The 17164-nt window shown below is 44.2% G+C and overlaps 1 protein-coding gene across 2 annotated transcripts in view; it reads left to right on the top strand.

Annotated features, from left to right (window-relative positions):
* The window catches only part of sema4c (sema domain, immunoglobulin domain (Ig), transmembrane domain (TM) and short cytoplasmic domain, (semaphorin) 4C), a 110678-nt gene extending 93535 nt beyond the window's left edge, over window positions 1-17143 (top strand). For both annotated transcript variants that reach the window (XM_078250063.1, XM_078250064.1), the window contains 7 exons: window positions 929-1104; window positions 6614-6758; window positions 7367-7580; window positions 11538-11653; window positions 14178-14335; window positions 15237-15328; window positions 15587-17143. In XM_078250063.1, the coding sequence (XP_078106189.1) occupies window positions 929-1104; window positions 6614-6758; window positions 7367-7580; window positions 11538-11653; window positions 14178-14335; window positions 15237-15328; window positions 15587-16482 (1797 nt within the window). In that variant the 3' untranslated portion in view covers window positions 16483-17143. The remainder of the gene's footprint in view (window positions 1-928; window positions 1105-6613; window positions 6759-7366; window positions 7581-11537; window positions 11654-14177; window positions 14336-15236; window positions 15329-15586) is intronic.
* The last annotated feature ends 21 nt before the right edge of the window (window positions 17144-17164 follow it).

Consider the following 17164-nt stretch of genomic DNA (forward strand, 5'->3'; position numbering starts at 1 on the left):
CAGAGCAACGAATAATTCAGCTCATCCCGCTGACATTGCTGTTGCAGCCGCACAATGTATTTTTTTTTTTATTCCTTCTTTACGGCTTCTGCAATCGCTGATGATGATGGGAATGAGACGAATCTAGCAGATAGGCCCCTATGGAGCCCACACATTATATAAAGTGACTATTTATCAATGTGCAATGTTTATTGTATATTTGAATATCATTATTATTGTTATCCTGCATTTCAATGGTACCCTTGAACATATCGGGGTCTTAAGAGGTGTTTTTCAACACGACAACAGTTCAGTCAGCTCATTCATGTGGAACAGTTTGATTATTTGTAGATACAGTGTATGTACAGACATGATATTTGACAGCAGTAGCATAAAAAAACCAAGTAATACCCTGAATACCAGGTTGATCTGTTGCATCTGCTGACTACACCCTATAGTACACTTCTACATCACTGCAGCAAAGTGGGAAGTTTAAGCACTACACATAAAAAAAAACAAGATTTTCAGCTGTTGTAATTTATACTTTTTATTAATCTCCAGTGGGGAAATTACAATGTTACACACAGGCTTGAAATACACACACATGCTCAGCTCCATGCTCAAATGGAGAGATGTCAGAGTGAGGGGGCTGCGACTGCTGGACAGGCGCCCCGAGCAGTTGGGGGGGGGGTTCTGTGCCTTGCTCAAGAGCACTTTGGCAGTGCCCAGGGGGTGAACTGGCACCTCTCCAGCTACCAGTCCACACTTCGTACTTCGGTCCATACAGGGACTTGAACCAGCCCAACTCCCTATGGACTGAGCTACTGCCTCCCCTAACAATAAGCAAAAGATCGTTTTGAGTGAAGCGAGCCTTTAAATAATCCGAACTAATTTACATATAATGGTAATAGCATATCATCTATGGTACTACTGGTATCTCTTCTCGCAGGGGGATCTGGGTGGTACAAGGACCCTGCAGAAGAAGTGGACCACTTTCCAGAAAGCCCGGCTGGAGTGCTCTCTACCTGAGCGCCACGTCTCCTTCAACAACCTGAGGGCCGTCTTCACGCTGCCGGGCCAGGACTGGCGGGGGACCACCTTCTTTGGCATCTTCCACGCCCAGTGGTGAGTCAGAGCGAGCGCTGTCTGAGACGTGGAACACAGACTGTAGACACGGCTCAATTTTAGTGTCGTCCTCAGATAAACGCGAGTTAAGCACTACATGTGCCAACTGCTGTCAGGGCAAGACACTACAGCACTACGCCCAACATGTCAGGCACTCTGCTTTTTATTAAAATCATGGGTCAGCATCTGATATGACAGCTCTAATTATGTACTTTATGTGAGTAGGTATTTACTGTGTAATTGGGCTTTTAATGTAAGTCAAGTGTGCTTGAATATATTGTATTGCTTTTATTAATGTCACATGGATAATAATTGTTGTTTCAGATCATAGTGAGCCCATTTGCAAAACAGAATCAGGCTGATTTAATTAATAATCATTATATAATATAATAATCATTCCATCATAAATATCAATAGACTGGTGACGGAGTCATTGGTCGTTGAATCACATTATTTATGCGACTCATCACTTCTTATACCTTTCAGTTTGTGTATCATGACCGAAGTCAATCAGTTGTCAACTTTTAAATTAGTCGCCAACTATTTTGACAATCGATTAATCAGTTTGAGTCATTTTTTTATGAAAATGAAGTACAAATTGAATATTTTCTAGTTTCTTCATTCCTCTGTGACAGTAAACTCAATATCTTTGAGTTGTGGACAAATGAGGACGTCATCTTAGGCTTTGGGAAACGTTGATTGACATTTTTTTTTACCATTTTCTGACATTTTATAGACTGAAATGAAAATAATCATTAGTTTCTGCCCTTATCATGACCCAACTACTTTAATTCGCCCTGGGACCAGAAATGCATCATACGGGGCGACCTCTGCTCACCCAGTAGAGAGTGTGCGCCCCATGGAGGCTGAGTCCTTCGCAGCGGCCGTGGGTTCGAGTGCGAACCGGCGGCCCTTTGCTGCAGGTCGTCCTCCCTCTCTCTCCCAATTTCCTGACTTCAAGCTGTCCTGTCGATTAAAGGCTATTAAAGCCCCAAAAACGTAATCTGAAAAAACAAGAAGAAATGCATCATACCATTGCTTAGCCAGTAAATTACATCTCTTGAACATTTGTGGGACTAATCAGGGACTAATCAGAGACTCTGTTGTTGATGCCCACTGTTCTTGGCTCTTAGTTTATGGCTAAGATTATTTTGTGATCAAATCAACTTTTCTGCCATTTTTGTTCTGAAGAGAAAACTTATGGTGGTGATTAGACGGGTTTTGACAATAGTGTCTTCATTTTGTGGTGTTATTAGTAGAGTAAAGATTGGCATTTGTTGGACATAATATAACTGTAATGTGTTAATGAGTTACTTATCAACAAAGCAATAGGGGCGAGGGCAGGAGGTTCTCTTTGGGAGGGAAGTTGGAGACTTTCTCCGTCTCTGGGTAATGCCCTTTGATGTGACTCTTTTGTGTTCCTCAATGAGATATCATATCACAAAGTGAACCAGCTGTGAGCTTCAAGCTTTGTTTCTTCATTCAGAGTTCCTTCTGCTGCTGAAAAGAAGAAAAAAAAACGCCTAATCCTTTTTCTCTGTGTGACTCGCTGGGGATTCCTTAAAGCCCCGCGGCTTTGATAGAGATAACATTAGGATAATTGGACATTATGTAAATGATGACTCAGAGTTCAAGCCATAATCTGACTGAATAGGCCAGCTTTTTAACTTGCTAAAACATCAGTGCTGTCCTACGGTTTTGACATTCACCTTGTAAAAGCCGTGGCGCTGCTGCACGGTACTGTACTGTTCCAGACTGGAATAGCCTTCCCTTACAGCACACATTATAGTTTTACAGCCACAGTGGCTTATTCATAACTATATGTTTGTTTTTGTTTTTTTAAGATTATTTTTTTGGGCTTCTCCGCCTTTAATGGACAGGACAGGTGAGAAAGGGGAGAGAGAGGGGAAAGACATGCAGGAAATCGTCACAGGTCGGAGTCGAACCCCGGACCTCTGCGTCAAGGCATAAACCTCTAAATATATGTGCGCCTGCTCTACCCACTGACCAGCCCGGCCACCATAACTATATGTTTTTGTATAATTACGTCAGTAACTTAGTTTGAGAGCTAAATAATAATAAAAAAGATGCATCATTCCAGTGAATGAGCATGGAAATCATTAGGGGTGGGAATCACCAGAGGCCTTACAATACCATGTTATATGGATTCTTCTTTTTTTAAGATTGTTTTTTGGGCAGTTTTAGGCCTTTTATTGACAGGACAGCTGAAAAAATGGAAGGGGAGAGAGAGAGAGGGGGGAATGACATGCAGCAAAGGGCCGCAGGTTGGAGTCGAACCCACGGCCGCTGCATCGAGGAGTAAACCTCTGTATATGTGCACCTGCTTTACCAACTGAGCTATCCGGGAAACCTGTATATCAATTTTAAACATATTGCAATATTCTGCGATATATTGCAATTTATTACCTTTTTCCCAACTTAAATTTTTTTTTTTTAAAAGGAAACTTTGTCAACATCTGTTTTATCTAAAAAGAATTTTTAAATCCAATTTTTTTTTAAATGTCTCTGTTCATCTCACTTCCATTTTATTTCTGCAAAATGGGATTGTCAAGCAGACAAACTGACCAACACATATGTAATATTGTAATAGATCAATACTGCGTCCGTGTATCGATGCAGTGTTGCCATGGAAAATATCGCGATACTATGCTGTATCGATTCCCCCCCCCCAACCCCTAGTAATCATCTGTATTTGTGAGATGGGGAGTACAAGTATGACTTAATGTGCCTGAGTCATGCATCAATACATCGTTTCAGTCCCACTTGGGGTCTAAAATTGGGTTGGGCAAAAAAAAATGAAGATCCCACACCCCCGACCTCACCGTTAATTGAAATGCATTTCTTGAGTCTGATTGATTTCAGTGACCTATTAAGGAAGTGTATTACACTACATCAAATTGTACATCAGTTTGCTTCGGGACAGAGAGAGGGGAGATGTGTCAACACGTCTAATCATTTCATGTCACTCATTGAGGGACAGTATAGACTATAGGACTGATGGGTTTTATATATTTACTTTAATATGTATTACACTGTGAATTGCATTTTTGAATGTATTTATTTGCACAATAAAATCGAGGCAACAGTAGTAGTAGTAGTAGTAGTAGTAGTAGTAGTAGATAACTTTATTGTCCCCGTGGGGCAGTTGGGTTTGCGCAAGGCACTTCATGACAGGACATCAGACATATGATACAAACACATAGTCCATACATCAGACACCGACAGACATAACATGAAGAACATCTAGCTTATTTTGACTGATTTAAGGCTTTTATGGCTTGTGGTACAAAAGAGAATTTGGATCTGTTCTTGGTCAGAAGGGGTGGGCCGAAACGACGCCTAGATGGCAGTAGTTTAAAATGAGATGCCAGGGGGTGTGTGTAGTCACATACAATGCTATTGGCCTTTCTCACCAGTCTGTCTTTGTACAGTAAATGTATTCAATGCTGCAACAGAAACACAACAAGAAAATAAAATGAAAGTTAAAAAGAAGATTGTGCTAGTATTAGTAATGTGATGTTATTAGTGTTGTGAGTTAGCAGTAGACTTAATCAACCCAGGGTGAGTCTGATGAAAACTGCTGTCTCTGCCCGGTTCAGCTCTGAGATTTTCACGCATTGCACAGCGCTGTGAAGGAATCATCTCCGAGATTAAGTTATGTTCTGCCTACAGCTCACAGCACAGCAACTTAGTACTATATAGTGTCGGGCTTTTTATTGAGTTTCCTCTAAGCGAAATAATAGACACTAGCATAGCGCCTTTTTTTCGCCAACCTTCTTCCACACAACAGTTCCTTTCAGCTATCCGATCGTGCTCCAGGAAAGTGAAGAAAAGTTAGTTTGCTATATCCAGCATTCATGTAGCTAACGTTGGAAACAGGAAAAGAGTCAAAACCCCCCAAACACAGACACACATACATACATACATACAGATATGTCTCGCTTTATTAGATAGGTGTGAATTAAGTTCACATTCCATGCTTTTAATATGCAACAGATATGTATATTTTGAAGGGTAACGAAACGCTCAACTCACAATTTGAATTTACAATTTGAAGTTCACGATACTATTTTCTCAGACTTTTTTTTTTAACAGTATGAGCTGCAGACAAATTACTGAAAAAATATTCCTTCATGTATACACACTTTGCAAAACAACAGATGTGTGCTCTTATAAAAAGTGCAACTGAAATTGTATTTTATCTTAAATAACAAAAATGAAATAAAAAGTTAATAATTAGATTTCTAAAACAAACCCCACATCAAAATAATAATACATAGAAAAACAATCTCTTCAAATAAAAAAAAAACTCAGAACACGTAGCGACGTCTGAAGTCAAACAAGTCAAATCAATCTTGTTGCAATCTTTAAAGGTCCCATGGCATGACAATTTCACTTTATGAGGTTTTTTTAACATTAATGTGAGTTCCCCCAGTCTGCCTATGGTCCCCCAGTGGCTAGAAATGGTGATAGATGTAAACCAAGCCCTGGGTATCCTGCTCTGCCTTTGAGAAAATGAAAGCTCAGATGGGCCGATCTGGAATCTTCTCTTTATGATGTCATAAGGGGAAAGGTTACCTCCCCTTTCTCTGCTTTGGCCGCCCAGAGAATTTGGCCCCCCCATGAGAGAGAGAGAGACATCATGGCTTGAAAACAAGCGAAGCATGGCAGTTGGTCAAGGCCACACCCCCACCCTCCACCTTGGCCCCCCACCCTCTCTCCTCCTCAATAGCATTTAAAGCTACAGACACAGAAATGGCACATCCTAAGGAAAGCTCATTGTGGGACTGGCTCTAGTGGCTGTAATTCTGCACCAAGGCTGAATTTCGGGAAAGAGATTTCAGATACAGTATTAGGGGACCACTAAGGTCTATATAAAAGAGACTTCAGATACAGTATTAGGGGACCACTAAGGTCTATATAAAAGAGACTTCAGATACAGTATTAGGGGACCACTAAGGTCTATATAAAAGAGACTTCAGATACAGTATTAGGGGGACCACTAAGGCCTATATAAAAGAGACTTCAGATACAGTATTAGGGGACCACTAAGGTCTATATAAAAGAGACTTCAGATACAGTATTAGGGGACCACTAAGGTCTATATAAAAGAGACTTCAGATACAGTATTAGGGGACCACTAAGGCCTATATAAAAGAGACTTCAGATACAGTATTAGGGGACCACTTAGGTCTATATAAAAACATCCAAAAAGCAGCATGTCATAGGACCTTTAAGCATTTATATTGATTTGTAACCGCTTCACGATGCATCTTTACATCCCTAATACTTTGCTTTTATTTTCCCATATACCATTCTGTTTAGTATATCTCACATTCCTACACGTTAGTCTGGCTTTACTTGTGCTGCATCCAGAAGCTGTTTGCTACTGAAAAGTCACATTTCCCACAAGTGGCTGACAGGTAATCCGTCTTTCCGTTTGTACTGCCATACATCACTAATTCCCCGCCTTGCCGCCATGTTTCAGGGGCGACGTAGACGTGTCGGCGGTGTGCCAGTACCAGATCAGTGATGTGAAGAAGGTGTTTGAAGGATCCTACAAAGAGTACAGGGAGGCATCTCAAAGGTGGGGGCGCTACACCGGTGCTGTCCCCGTCCCGCGGCCTGGATCGGTAAGAAACTGAGAGCCCTGAACTAGCACATACAGGATGATGTATGATGGTTGTTAAAAATGCAAATGTTTCCAGGCAACTTTAGGAAGCAAGAAAACAAGAGTAATGTTCTAAAATGGGGGGGGGGGGTTGTGCACCTGTTTTTTTTGTCACCTTCTGCACCACAAAAGGAGAGATAAGTGGGCAGAGGAGGGATAATGAGAGAGGGAGGGAGGGATGTAGAAATGGGTGGCATGGGGTACTGTAGCAATGGAGGTGGAAAAGAGCAAAAGCTGGCATGACACAAAAAGCTAAGAACGTAATGATCCAGGACGAAAGGAAGGGAAGCAGAGGAAGGAGTGTGATGGCAGGCCGCGGTAAAAGCCAGAGTGAAAGAAAGATGGAGAAGAGGAGAGAAAGGGAGGGAGGGAGGGAGGGAGTCATCTCAAAGCCAACTAGCCATGCCAACCTGTGCCAGCTGCAGCTAACAAGTTTTCCTCCTCTACCTCTTTCTCCTTCTTGGCCCTGTCACTCTTCCCTTCGTCCTTTCCTCCGTTCCTTTCCTTGCTCCATTTCCCCCTGTGTCCATTTACCCTCCCCGGTGTCTCCGTCCTCTGTCTGTGCTGCAGTGTATAACTAACTCAGACAGGGAGAACGGCTACAACAGCTCTCTGCAGCTGCCTGATGCCACGCTCAACTTTGCCAAGAAGCACCCGCTGATGGAGGACAAAGCTCTGGCTCGCCCCCTGCTGCTCACCAAGGGTGTCAACTTCACACGGCTGGCAGTGGACCGGGTTAGCTCCCTGGACCAGCGGGCGTACAACATGCTCTTCATCGGCACAGGTACGAAGTCGTTCAGGCTGTTGTCATGAACCACACGTTCATATAGCTACGAAAAGTTAAGCACTGAAATTCGGAAGCATTCCACGTTTTTTTTGCTGTATGCACCGCAGTGACTGCTGCTGTATAAGAACGCTGTGGACTGCGTAGGGAGAAGGTGGGGGTGGATGGGGTGGGTTATAAAACACAGCCAGTCAAGCCAGGGAGCGGAGTTCACTTCCCCGGGGGGGAAATGCATGTTCCTTGGGAGTGTTTTAGTCCACACCCCAATCTTTTTCCTTAACTTAACTAGTTGTTTTGGAGCCTAAACTTAAACTGTCGTAGCCGCATAACGCTCACTTTTTGTCGCCTAAACTTAACCGTAAACAGCACGGTGTCCCAATGGTTAGCACTGTGGCCTCACAGCAAGAAGGTTCTGGGTTTGAATCCAGGTCGTTCCGGGCCTTTCTGTGTGGAGTTTGTACGTTCTCCCCATGTTTGCGTGGGTTTCCTTAAACCGGGTGCTCCGGTTTCCCCCACCATCAAAAAAACATGTACTAGGTTCTCCAGTCAGTGCCCTTGAGCAAGGCACTGGCTCAGATCTGGAGTTGGTCCCCGGGCGCTGTAAATGGCTGCCCACTGCTCCCTTGAGGGATGGGTTAAATGCAGAGAATGAATTTCGCTACATGTATGTGTATGTACAATAAAGTACCTTCACCTTTAAAGCCCTCCAAAATGTAGGCAGCTCCCGGTGCCCTGTATCCGGCTCAAAGCCCACTATTCTCGGGTAACTCAACTACCAACTGCCTCTGATACGACAGAGTTCTGTAGCCGGCGTCACATACATTTTTGTACTATATAATAAGGACGCGTTTATGAGAACACGCTGGGTCAATATAGCTGAAAAATATTAGCATTGGGATCAGCCTTAGAAAAAGCAATGAGTTCAGTGTTACACATTAAGATAGTTTAACCCGTTTAGTGTTTTGCAGTTTTTAACATAAATGAGCACCCTTACATATTCTTCAGAAAGTTTAGCCTTTTTCTAGAAGCATATCAAGTTTAGTTTGGAACAAATTAACAACAGCCTCTTACAATACAATGCAGGCCAAGAGAACACCACGCTCACCAGCTTTAAAGGTGATAATAGTTTTAAAGTGGCGGGATGTGCTGTCATAAGGACACAGATTATTAACATGTTTTCCTCAGATGGCAAGTGTAAACAGAAAATAGGCTATAAACAGTGCAAACAGACATTCAAAACGTAGCCTATTACATGTAATTACATGCATATCTTGTAAATTGCCACTACTTCATTACAGCACAATGTTAAAACCACAGATAATATTGGACAAGAATGCACCGCGCCAAATAATTTGATGGTCGAATATTCTATAGTCCATTCTGTGAAACCTGTGTGTGTGTGTGTGTGTGTGTGTGTGTGTGTGTGTGTGTGTGTGTGTGTGTATGTCTGTCAGTATTTGTTGAAGAGATGAGAGCTTACAGACCATGGCAGCAGACAGGTACGGTGGCACAAAACAACATGCCATCTGGCCAGACTTCAGCTGGGTTTCAATTAAGCACTTGATTTGCATGCTGAGATCCATCTTTATGCATCAAAGGAAGCGTCTACGTACGGGCGACTTAATTAATATCTCCAGTCAGTAGCCATCAGGCCCATATGCAGGTGTCCTGTTTTGGCACAGATCTGAAATCAGCCAACCATCCCACAGCTTTAATCTTGAATAACACTGACCTGACAGTGGGTTCCAGGGAATGTGAATTTGAATGCAGCCCATCTCATGAATGGAGAGAGACTCAGCTACTTACCATTCCGATCACTGCAGCGGCAGAGTGACTGTGGCAACTGACAGTGCGACAACAGCGGACTCAGGGCTTCTCTTGCTGGCAAGCGGAGAGGCCAACCCCAGACACACACACACACACACACACACACACACACATGGGGTAACACGCTCACAAATTGGTATACACAAAACACACAGAGATACACACACTCACACTTCCTGAGCCAAGTGCAGTCATCCCCGCTTGTCGTGCTTCACAGCACAAACTCAACAGGGCCCTCGGCAGACGTGCGCTCATAGTGCCAATTGGGCTGTGGGCTTGATTAGCTATTAGCTGCAGCATAGCGACAGCTGATGTGAAAAAGGAGAATCGGCGCGCTTGTCGAGACTGAAGAAAAAAACCAGGCTGCAGGATTGAGGGATTAGCCGACACTGGTCCCTGGCGCCGCGAGAGGCGAGTGTGATGATATGCCTGCTGCTCGCTATGCCCGTGTGTGTGTGTGTGTGTGTGTGTGTGTGTGTGTGTGTGTGTGTGTGTGTGCAATATATCGTTTTTTTTTATCGTCATCACGATATCAGCGGGCGCAATAAACACATCGCGAAACGCTGCGACACATCGTGAAAGTATTGTGAAATGCATTTTTCAATTTTTTCAATGAAAGAATGTTGGAAATGAGCAATCTGTTGTATTTTAGCAGAATACTGAGAGCAACAGAACTGAGTACACTAATAGCTGATTATTTATCGCAAGTAATATTGTTATTAACATTATCACCAGGGCTCAAAATTAGCACCAGCCGCCAGCCAAATGTTGGTAAAATATGCAAATGGATGGTAGATTTTCCTTCGCTCAACCGGCAATAAAGGTTTTGTTAAACTACTGGGTGGATGGTCAAATTTGAGCCATTTGGCTCGTGGACAAAAAAGTTCATTTTGCAACCGTTAAACTGTTATCGCATATTTTCCTCATATTGTGCAGCCCTAGTGTGTACATGTATTTCCCTCAAGCTTCCAGTTGGCTACCGGGGGTTAGCTTTTCATATTATCTGTGACAGTCTCCTAATCGAGAGGGCCGCACAAGAAAGCACGTGCCAGCACTATTCCATCCACACACACACACACACACACACACACACACATCAAGGTCACCCCACCAGCTGTGCCAGAAACGCCTTTCATCACAGGGGATCTAAACTTGTTCACAATGCCCTACATGAAAGCAGCACAGGATCTTCTCTTCCTCCTCCTCCAGCATCAGCTCCCCACACACCCCGTCTCCAAATGTCTACAAAAATTACCTTTACCCAAGGTCTCACTGTAAAAGGCCGGGAACAGCATCTCAGCTCTTTAAAATGTACTTTTAGATTAGTTTCTTGCTGAGCTGGACTCAGGGTTCTGGCTGGAGAAGTTGTTTTCCTTTTTGATTTTCTGTCTTTCTCAGTTGCTGAGTAGCGTGACATTTCAGGGCAGCTGGCGTTAAAGTTCCACAAATTGAAGTTGCTGAAAGTTGCAGACAACTTGATGACACTGTAGCTATGCACATTCGTCATCACGCATGTGTCCACAAGCGTACCTTTTTCTTACGAGCACTTTCTTCTTGTCTTTAATTCCCCTTTTTTTCAGCTTGCGTTTCAATATTTAATTCACTTGTTATGGCATCAAAGGAGTGTGTTTGTATAATATAATATGTCGACGTTAATATTTTAATGAATGTCTGTGCAATCACAGGTGTGCGTTTGTGGATGTATGAGTACATCGTTAATATTTAAGTAAAATACTGTGCATTATTCGCAGGTGTTTGTTTGCAGAGCATTGATATTTAAATTGACAGTATGCAGTCACAGGTGTATGGGTTAATTTATGAAATCACATATTTATTATTCAAATGAACTGGTGTGCAGTCAAAGGTGTGTGTGCGAATATTTTTTAATATCATATCAAAGATATTTAAATGAGCCATCCTGCTGTCAAAGGTGTGTGTTCATTGGTTATTTTGTGTCGGGACTCAGCCGAGTCCTGAAGCTATCTTGCTTGAAAATACATGTTTTTATGCATGCCATGAAAAATTGAAGGTGAAGAAAGCCTATTCTACTGGGGGGGAACTTGAATTGAAAGTTTGACTTAACAAAAGTGAAGTGAGCTGAATCCTCTCTCCCTCTCCTGTGTGCTGCAGCGGAGGGCTGGCTGCAGCGGGTGGTGATCCTGGGCTCCGAGGCCCACGTCATAGAGGAGATCCAGCTGTTTGAGGTCGCCCAGCCAGTGGACAGCCTGACCATCTCGCACTCCAAGGTACGGACTCGGTTATTTCAAGGAACTTGTATTTTCCAGGGGAACTGCAGCAGTTATACACATGCACTACACTTTTACACTTGTGTTTGTCTTTGTGGCTCTGGAGGAGCTTTGTCAAGTCGGAGAAAATATCCCTCCCCTGATGATTTCACCAGGGTTAGCTTCGATGATGCACGTTTTTTAATGGAAAGGCTGGAATACAAACTGAGGGCATGGAGTTTGAAAATGTGGGCGTTTACACCACAGGGGTCTCACGAAAAGATGCATTTAATGTTTTTGAAGCTCGACCCAAACTAGTAACAAACATCAGGATTCAAGATTCAAGATTTGTTTATTTGTCGGGAGGGAGATTTGTCTTGGACAAAAGGCTGCCAAATAAAAATACAAATACAAAAGACACAAGGCATAAGTACATACAATACAGTGTGCAACACAAGTGCAAATAATACATTGAGTGCAAATGCATTCCACCCCTCCTCGTGCCTTATGGCCTGAGATTAGGAGATTTACTGATATGGGGATGAATGAGTTTTTATACCTGTTGAGGTATCTTTTATGTTTATGAAATCTCAAAGGCGGGGTGATAATCTAGCCATAAGGGCTCCCCTGTGGTTTAGCGGTTAAGATGTCGACCATGAACTGCATCTTACATCTCTGGTCCAAACTGAACTGGGGAACCTTTGATGCCCATCTCTCTCCCTTATTTCATCTCTCTCTACTATCGCTATCTGATTAAGGCATAAAATAAATTAAAAGATGACAGTGGCAGAGAGAGGCAAGACGTGATATTCATTTGAATATGGGGAGGGCATTCACAGTCTTGGTTTTACACATTCAATTTGACAGAAATAGTTGTGTAAAATATGCTAAGCTTGAGAGAGAAGTTCAAATCCTGCTTACTTTCTTACCTCCATACTGACAGACTAATCACAGCTTAAAGTGGCTATATGTAACCTATACCTATATGTAACCTTCAAAAGCGGTAGTGTTTTTACCCTACCTGCTGTCCTAAAGCTCTTTTCTTTACGGTGCTGTATTACCCACTGTAGGTTACTGAGTTAGCGTTACTGGGAGGTCATATAGTCGCGATGAATGTTTTACTCAGATAGAAAATCATTCATTTACAATAAGAGAATAAGTTACAGATGCATCGCTGCATTTCAAGAGTTGCATACGGTAACCCGTTAGTCTCGTTTGCTGTTACAGGTCATTTAAGACTATTGTATGAAAAAAGACAACATTTCAAACATTAAAAAAGTTACATATAGTCACTTTAAAGTGGCCACGATTGGCGCAGTAGGTTTCAAAGCTAAAGAAATTGTCAGATGCAGCCCTTGAATTCTGATGAAAATGTTGGGGTGAAGGGGTTTAAAATCACTGACCCTTTTAACATACATCACTTCCATTTAGTTTAGTAAACACAGTGTAATATTAAATATCACATACATATTAAAATACATCAACACAAGTCTTGTGTTGTCATTTCAGTTGAGTCATCTCTGGATACATTTTTGTTAAGAACATGTTAACAGATCAGATGCAATATAACAAACAGAGGCAAAAGGGATTCTTCTTTCTTTTCTTTTTTTTAATCATTAGAGGTTCCAGCTGCTCCCACTCAGTATAGATAAGCACCGTCATTGACTCCTAGATGTATTGTTTTCTGTCTTTTTGAGAAATAAGACATCTTAATGGTCTCTCAGGGGGAAAAAGTTACTCAAAGTGTCTTTGTTGTTTTGGCACAACTAGCACGGTTCTGTTCTTCCTCTGATCATAGCCCTCGAAAAGTATAGTTTTGGGGCTCCGTTAACTTTTATTGTTGCATCACTTTTTCATGGGTTTTTCGATGATAACAGTACGACTTTGTCTTCTGCTGATCTCTTAATACCCTTTTTGCCAGCAGACACGTACAATCATAGATCCACTGACAACAGCGAGGCAGTCAGCAGATGTTTATTTTATCAACCATGCCCTTTTTCAGATCAATTGTCGCTTCATGAATCCAAAACCCTCTACACAAATAACAGTAATTACAGTCCTTCACCTCTGCGAGGGAATTGAACCTCTGCCCCTGTTGTTTTCTCAACGTCCCTGTCCAGTCACCTGAGCCTGTGTGTCGACACCGGCTGTATCCCCGTGGCTCTACAGCGCCACGTCCGCCGATCGATGCCGTTTTGACGGGGCGTCCCCTGCCCTGAAGCCCACTGCTTATCTCATTAATGCTGGCTTAGCCACGAACAGAGATTTTATAACAGCTTCTTTTTTTTTCTCCAAAAAAAGAGCGCAATCCAGATTGGATTGGAAGAGGGTCAGGGCGGTAAATGTTATTGTAATGGAGAGTGATTATCCCATTATCTCCTATAACCCCTGACAGAGTCTCTCTCTCTCTCTCTCTCTCTCTCTGTTTATCTTTCTCGTGTTTTTCTTCTCACTCTCTGGTTTGTGTCTCGCCGTGATGGCTGGATCTGTTCTTTGTCTTCCTCTCTCCTCCTCCTCCTCCTCCTTCTTCTCCTTCTCTCCGTAGAAGTACTTGTACATCGGCTCTCGTTCGGAGGTTCTCCAGCTACCCCTGGCCAACTGCAGCCGCTATCAGTCTCAGCCAGACTGTCTGCTCGCCCGCGACCCCTACTGCGCCTGGGACAGCGAGGGGCGGGCCTGCGTTCGCATCGACCTGCACCGCGGGTGAGACCAGTACCTATGCTAAGCACCCATTTATTCATACTTTGAACCAGAGATCTTCAACGGGGTCTTTTTTTATTATATGTCTTGAATCCAACATATTATTAGCAGATATGAATCAGAAGAAAAGACCCTTACTGGCCTATAGGTAAGGTAGTCTAAGGTAGCCTTCCACAGATCATGTTAATCCCAAAGGACTCACTGTCCCAGATGTATGTTTAACATTAAAACAGGATTTATAAAACCATGCCAACTGTTATTATTTTACAGATTGCACGTATACATGCAATTGAATGCATTTAATTTGTTATGTTCTTGTCACCATTGTGACTGATACAGAATGCATTTCATTTGTTCGTTCTGTGGAATGGGGGTGAATATGTTTTTATGTTAAATATGTTTAGGTTCATTTGCTCTCACTCACACACACACACATACACACACACTTACACACACACGCACCCATATGAATGTGCACGTACAGACATGCACACACAAACGCACACGTGTGCATGCACAAACACACACAATATGCACATACACTCCCCATATATATTCACACATATTTTATTGTTGCAGCCATTCATTTAAAATAAAACTGTTGTTGTGGCATATCGCTTGGAGTACCCTTAGTTTTTGTGCATTTTGTCTACCTGTTACAACCTACCCCAGTATGTGTTACTAGCTACCCCAGTAGTGGGGTAGGTTGTAACAAAGGACCACCTTGTATTTGTCATCATCTCACAAAGTCTGTGATATAGTTGAAGAAATTTAAATTGTTGCCATTTGTAGTAGAAAAATGTGGGTACTTTGCAAGAAAAAAGTGTTAAACCATACCCGGTCTCCCCTACTCGGTGTGACCATTATTAATCTTCCGCTCTGCTTTCTTCCGTTTCCCCTCCAGGTCCACCTCGTCCCTGTCACAGGACCTCATGCTGGAAAGGTTCAGCCGGGGGAAAGCCAAGTTTGATAAGCCCGTCTCCATCCCCAGCCCTGGTGAGTACGGAGCCACACCTCAGTTGTGGCCCCTTGTGGGAATGGATAATCAGTGCGGGAGCAAGTCAGTAGAAGGGAAAGGGAAAGGACTTGGACAAGGGAATACATTTGGAGTGAGCTGAATACATTGAATTAAGCAGACGAGAGCTGGCTGCTGTAGAATATAAATTGGAATCATTATGGATGACACTTAACCACCTCTCCTTTCTGCTCTTCCCTCCACCTCCTCCTCCAACTCTCCTCCTTTTCCTCTTGCAGAGCACTCCCGTCTGAGGAACGTGACAGTGGTGGTGGGGTCCGACATGGTGCTGCCTTGCCAGCTGGTCTCCAACCTGGCTCAGCCTTGCTGGGTTCTCAACGAACGTGAGCTCCAACTGGGTGACCCCGAAGCAGGAGGGCCACGCTTCGACCGCACCCTCAAAGCCCTCGTCGTCCCCGAAGCGGGCCAGATGCAAGCGGGCCGCTACATCTGCTACTCTGAGGAGCAGGGGGTGAAGTTTCAGACAGAGCGCTACCAGGTGGCCGTGGTAGCCAGCGCTCCGGTCTTCATGGAGGCCCGGGCTCCAGACAGCAGCATGGGGCTCTTTTGGGTGCTGGTCATCACCCTGGGAGCGGCGTGCCTGCTGCTCCTTGTGGCGGCTCTTTACCTGCGCAGGAGGCTGAAGCTGGCCCTGGGAAAGGGAGCCGACATGAAGCCTCTGGAGAGCACCCTGGTCTACCCCATCACCCTGCCCAAGGAGCCGCCCACCTTTGTGCCCAGCAAGATGCCCAGCGATGAGGACCGCTTCTGGGAGACGGGCGCCAACTACTACTACTCGGACGGCTCGCTGAAGATCGTTCCCGGCCACGCCCTGGGGCCCAGCAGCGTCAGCAGCACGGCGTCGCCCAGCGCCATTCCCGGCCAGCCCATCCACTCCCCCAGCCGTCTCAGCCTCACCAACATCCGAGGCTCCGGTAGCAACGGCTACATCCGCCTCAACCTGAGCACAGCAGGGGAGGAGAGGGCTAGCGGGGCTGGCGCTGGGGGCGGCGGGCTGGGAGGCCTGGGCGTGGGCGGGAACGACTACTCCAGCCCCTTCAAGGAAGAGCTGAGACGCACGCTGCAGCAGAGAAGCGTGCTGCCCGACGCCAACCCCGAGGAGTCGTCGGTCTAGGCCTGTCCTCCTCAGTCTCCATTCCCCGAGTTGGAAAAACAAAACAACCGACCTACCTCCCTCCTTTTGAGGATGCCTGCTCTCTCTCTCTCTCTTTCGGTGACACGCTGTCAATTCCCCCATACTCTCTCACGCTCTGCCAATGCCTGTTTGGCTCACTGTTGACATTTATAGCACACAGCATGTTAAATATACACACTCATACACTGTGTTCGCCAGCAGTCATGGCTTTTTCTGCTTCTACTGTGCAATCGCCAATCATGTAAATTGTGTATTTAAAAAAGGCTGAACGCAGGGGAGAACACCTCAAGCATGGAAATCAAACGGAATGGCGTTACATGTTTTCTGAAGGGCACATTTCTTTTACGTTGAGTGGACCAAGATGCTTTTAACCCCCTGTGCTGAAACCAGTTGACGAACGGCAAGCGCAACGGACTGGAAATGTTGAACTGAACTGCTGTCCTTCTGTTCCTTTGGGACTTTTTTTCAGCTTATTGCACTTAAAAACTGGAAGCGCGTCTTCCCTTTTTTGTATTTGTGAGCCAAGAGTGTGAGAGCGTTATAAAGAGACTAATTAATCACGAAGCAAGACGACAATCACGTCCCCGTAGCAGGAGTTCTGCGAGGGACAGAGAGGAGGGGAGAGAGAGCGAGAGACAAAGAGAGAGGAAATTAAATGGAA

This window comes from Sander vitreus, chromosome 5, assembly GCF_031162955.1.
Source record: "Sander vitreus isolate 19-12246 chromosome 5, sanVit1, whole genome shotgun sequence".
NCBI classification, from domain to species: domain Eukaryota; kingdom Metazoa; phylum Chordata; class Actinopteri; order Perciformes; family Percidae; genus Sander; species Sander vitreus.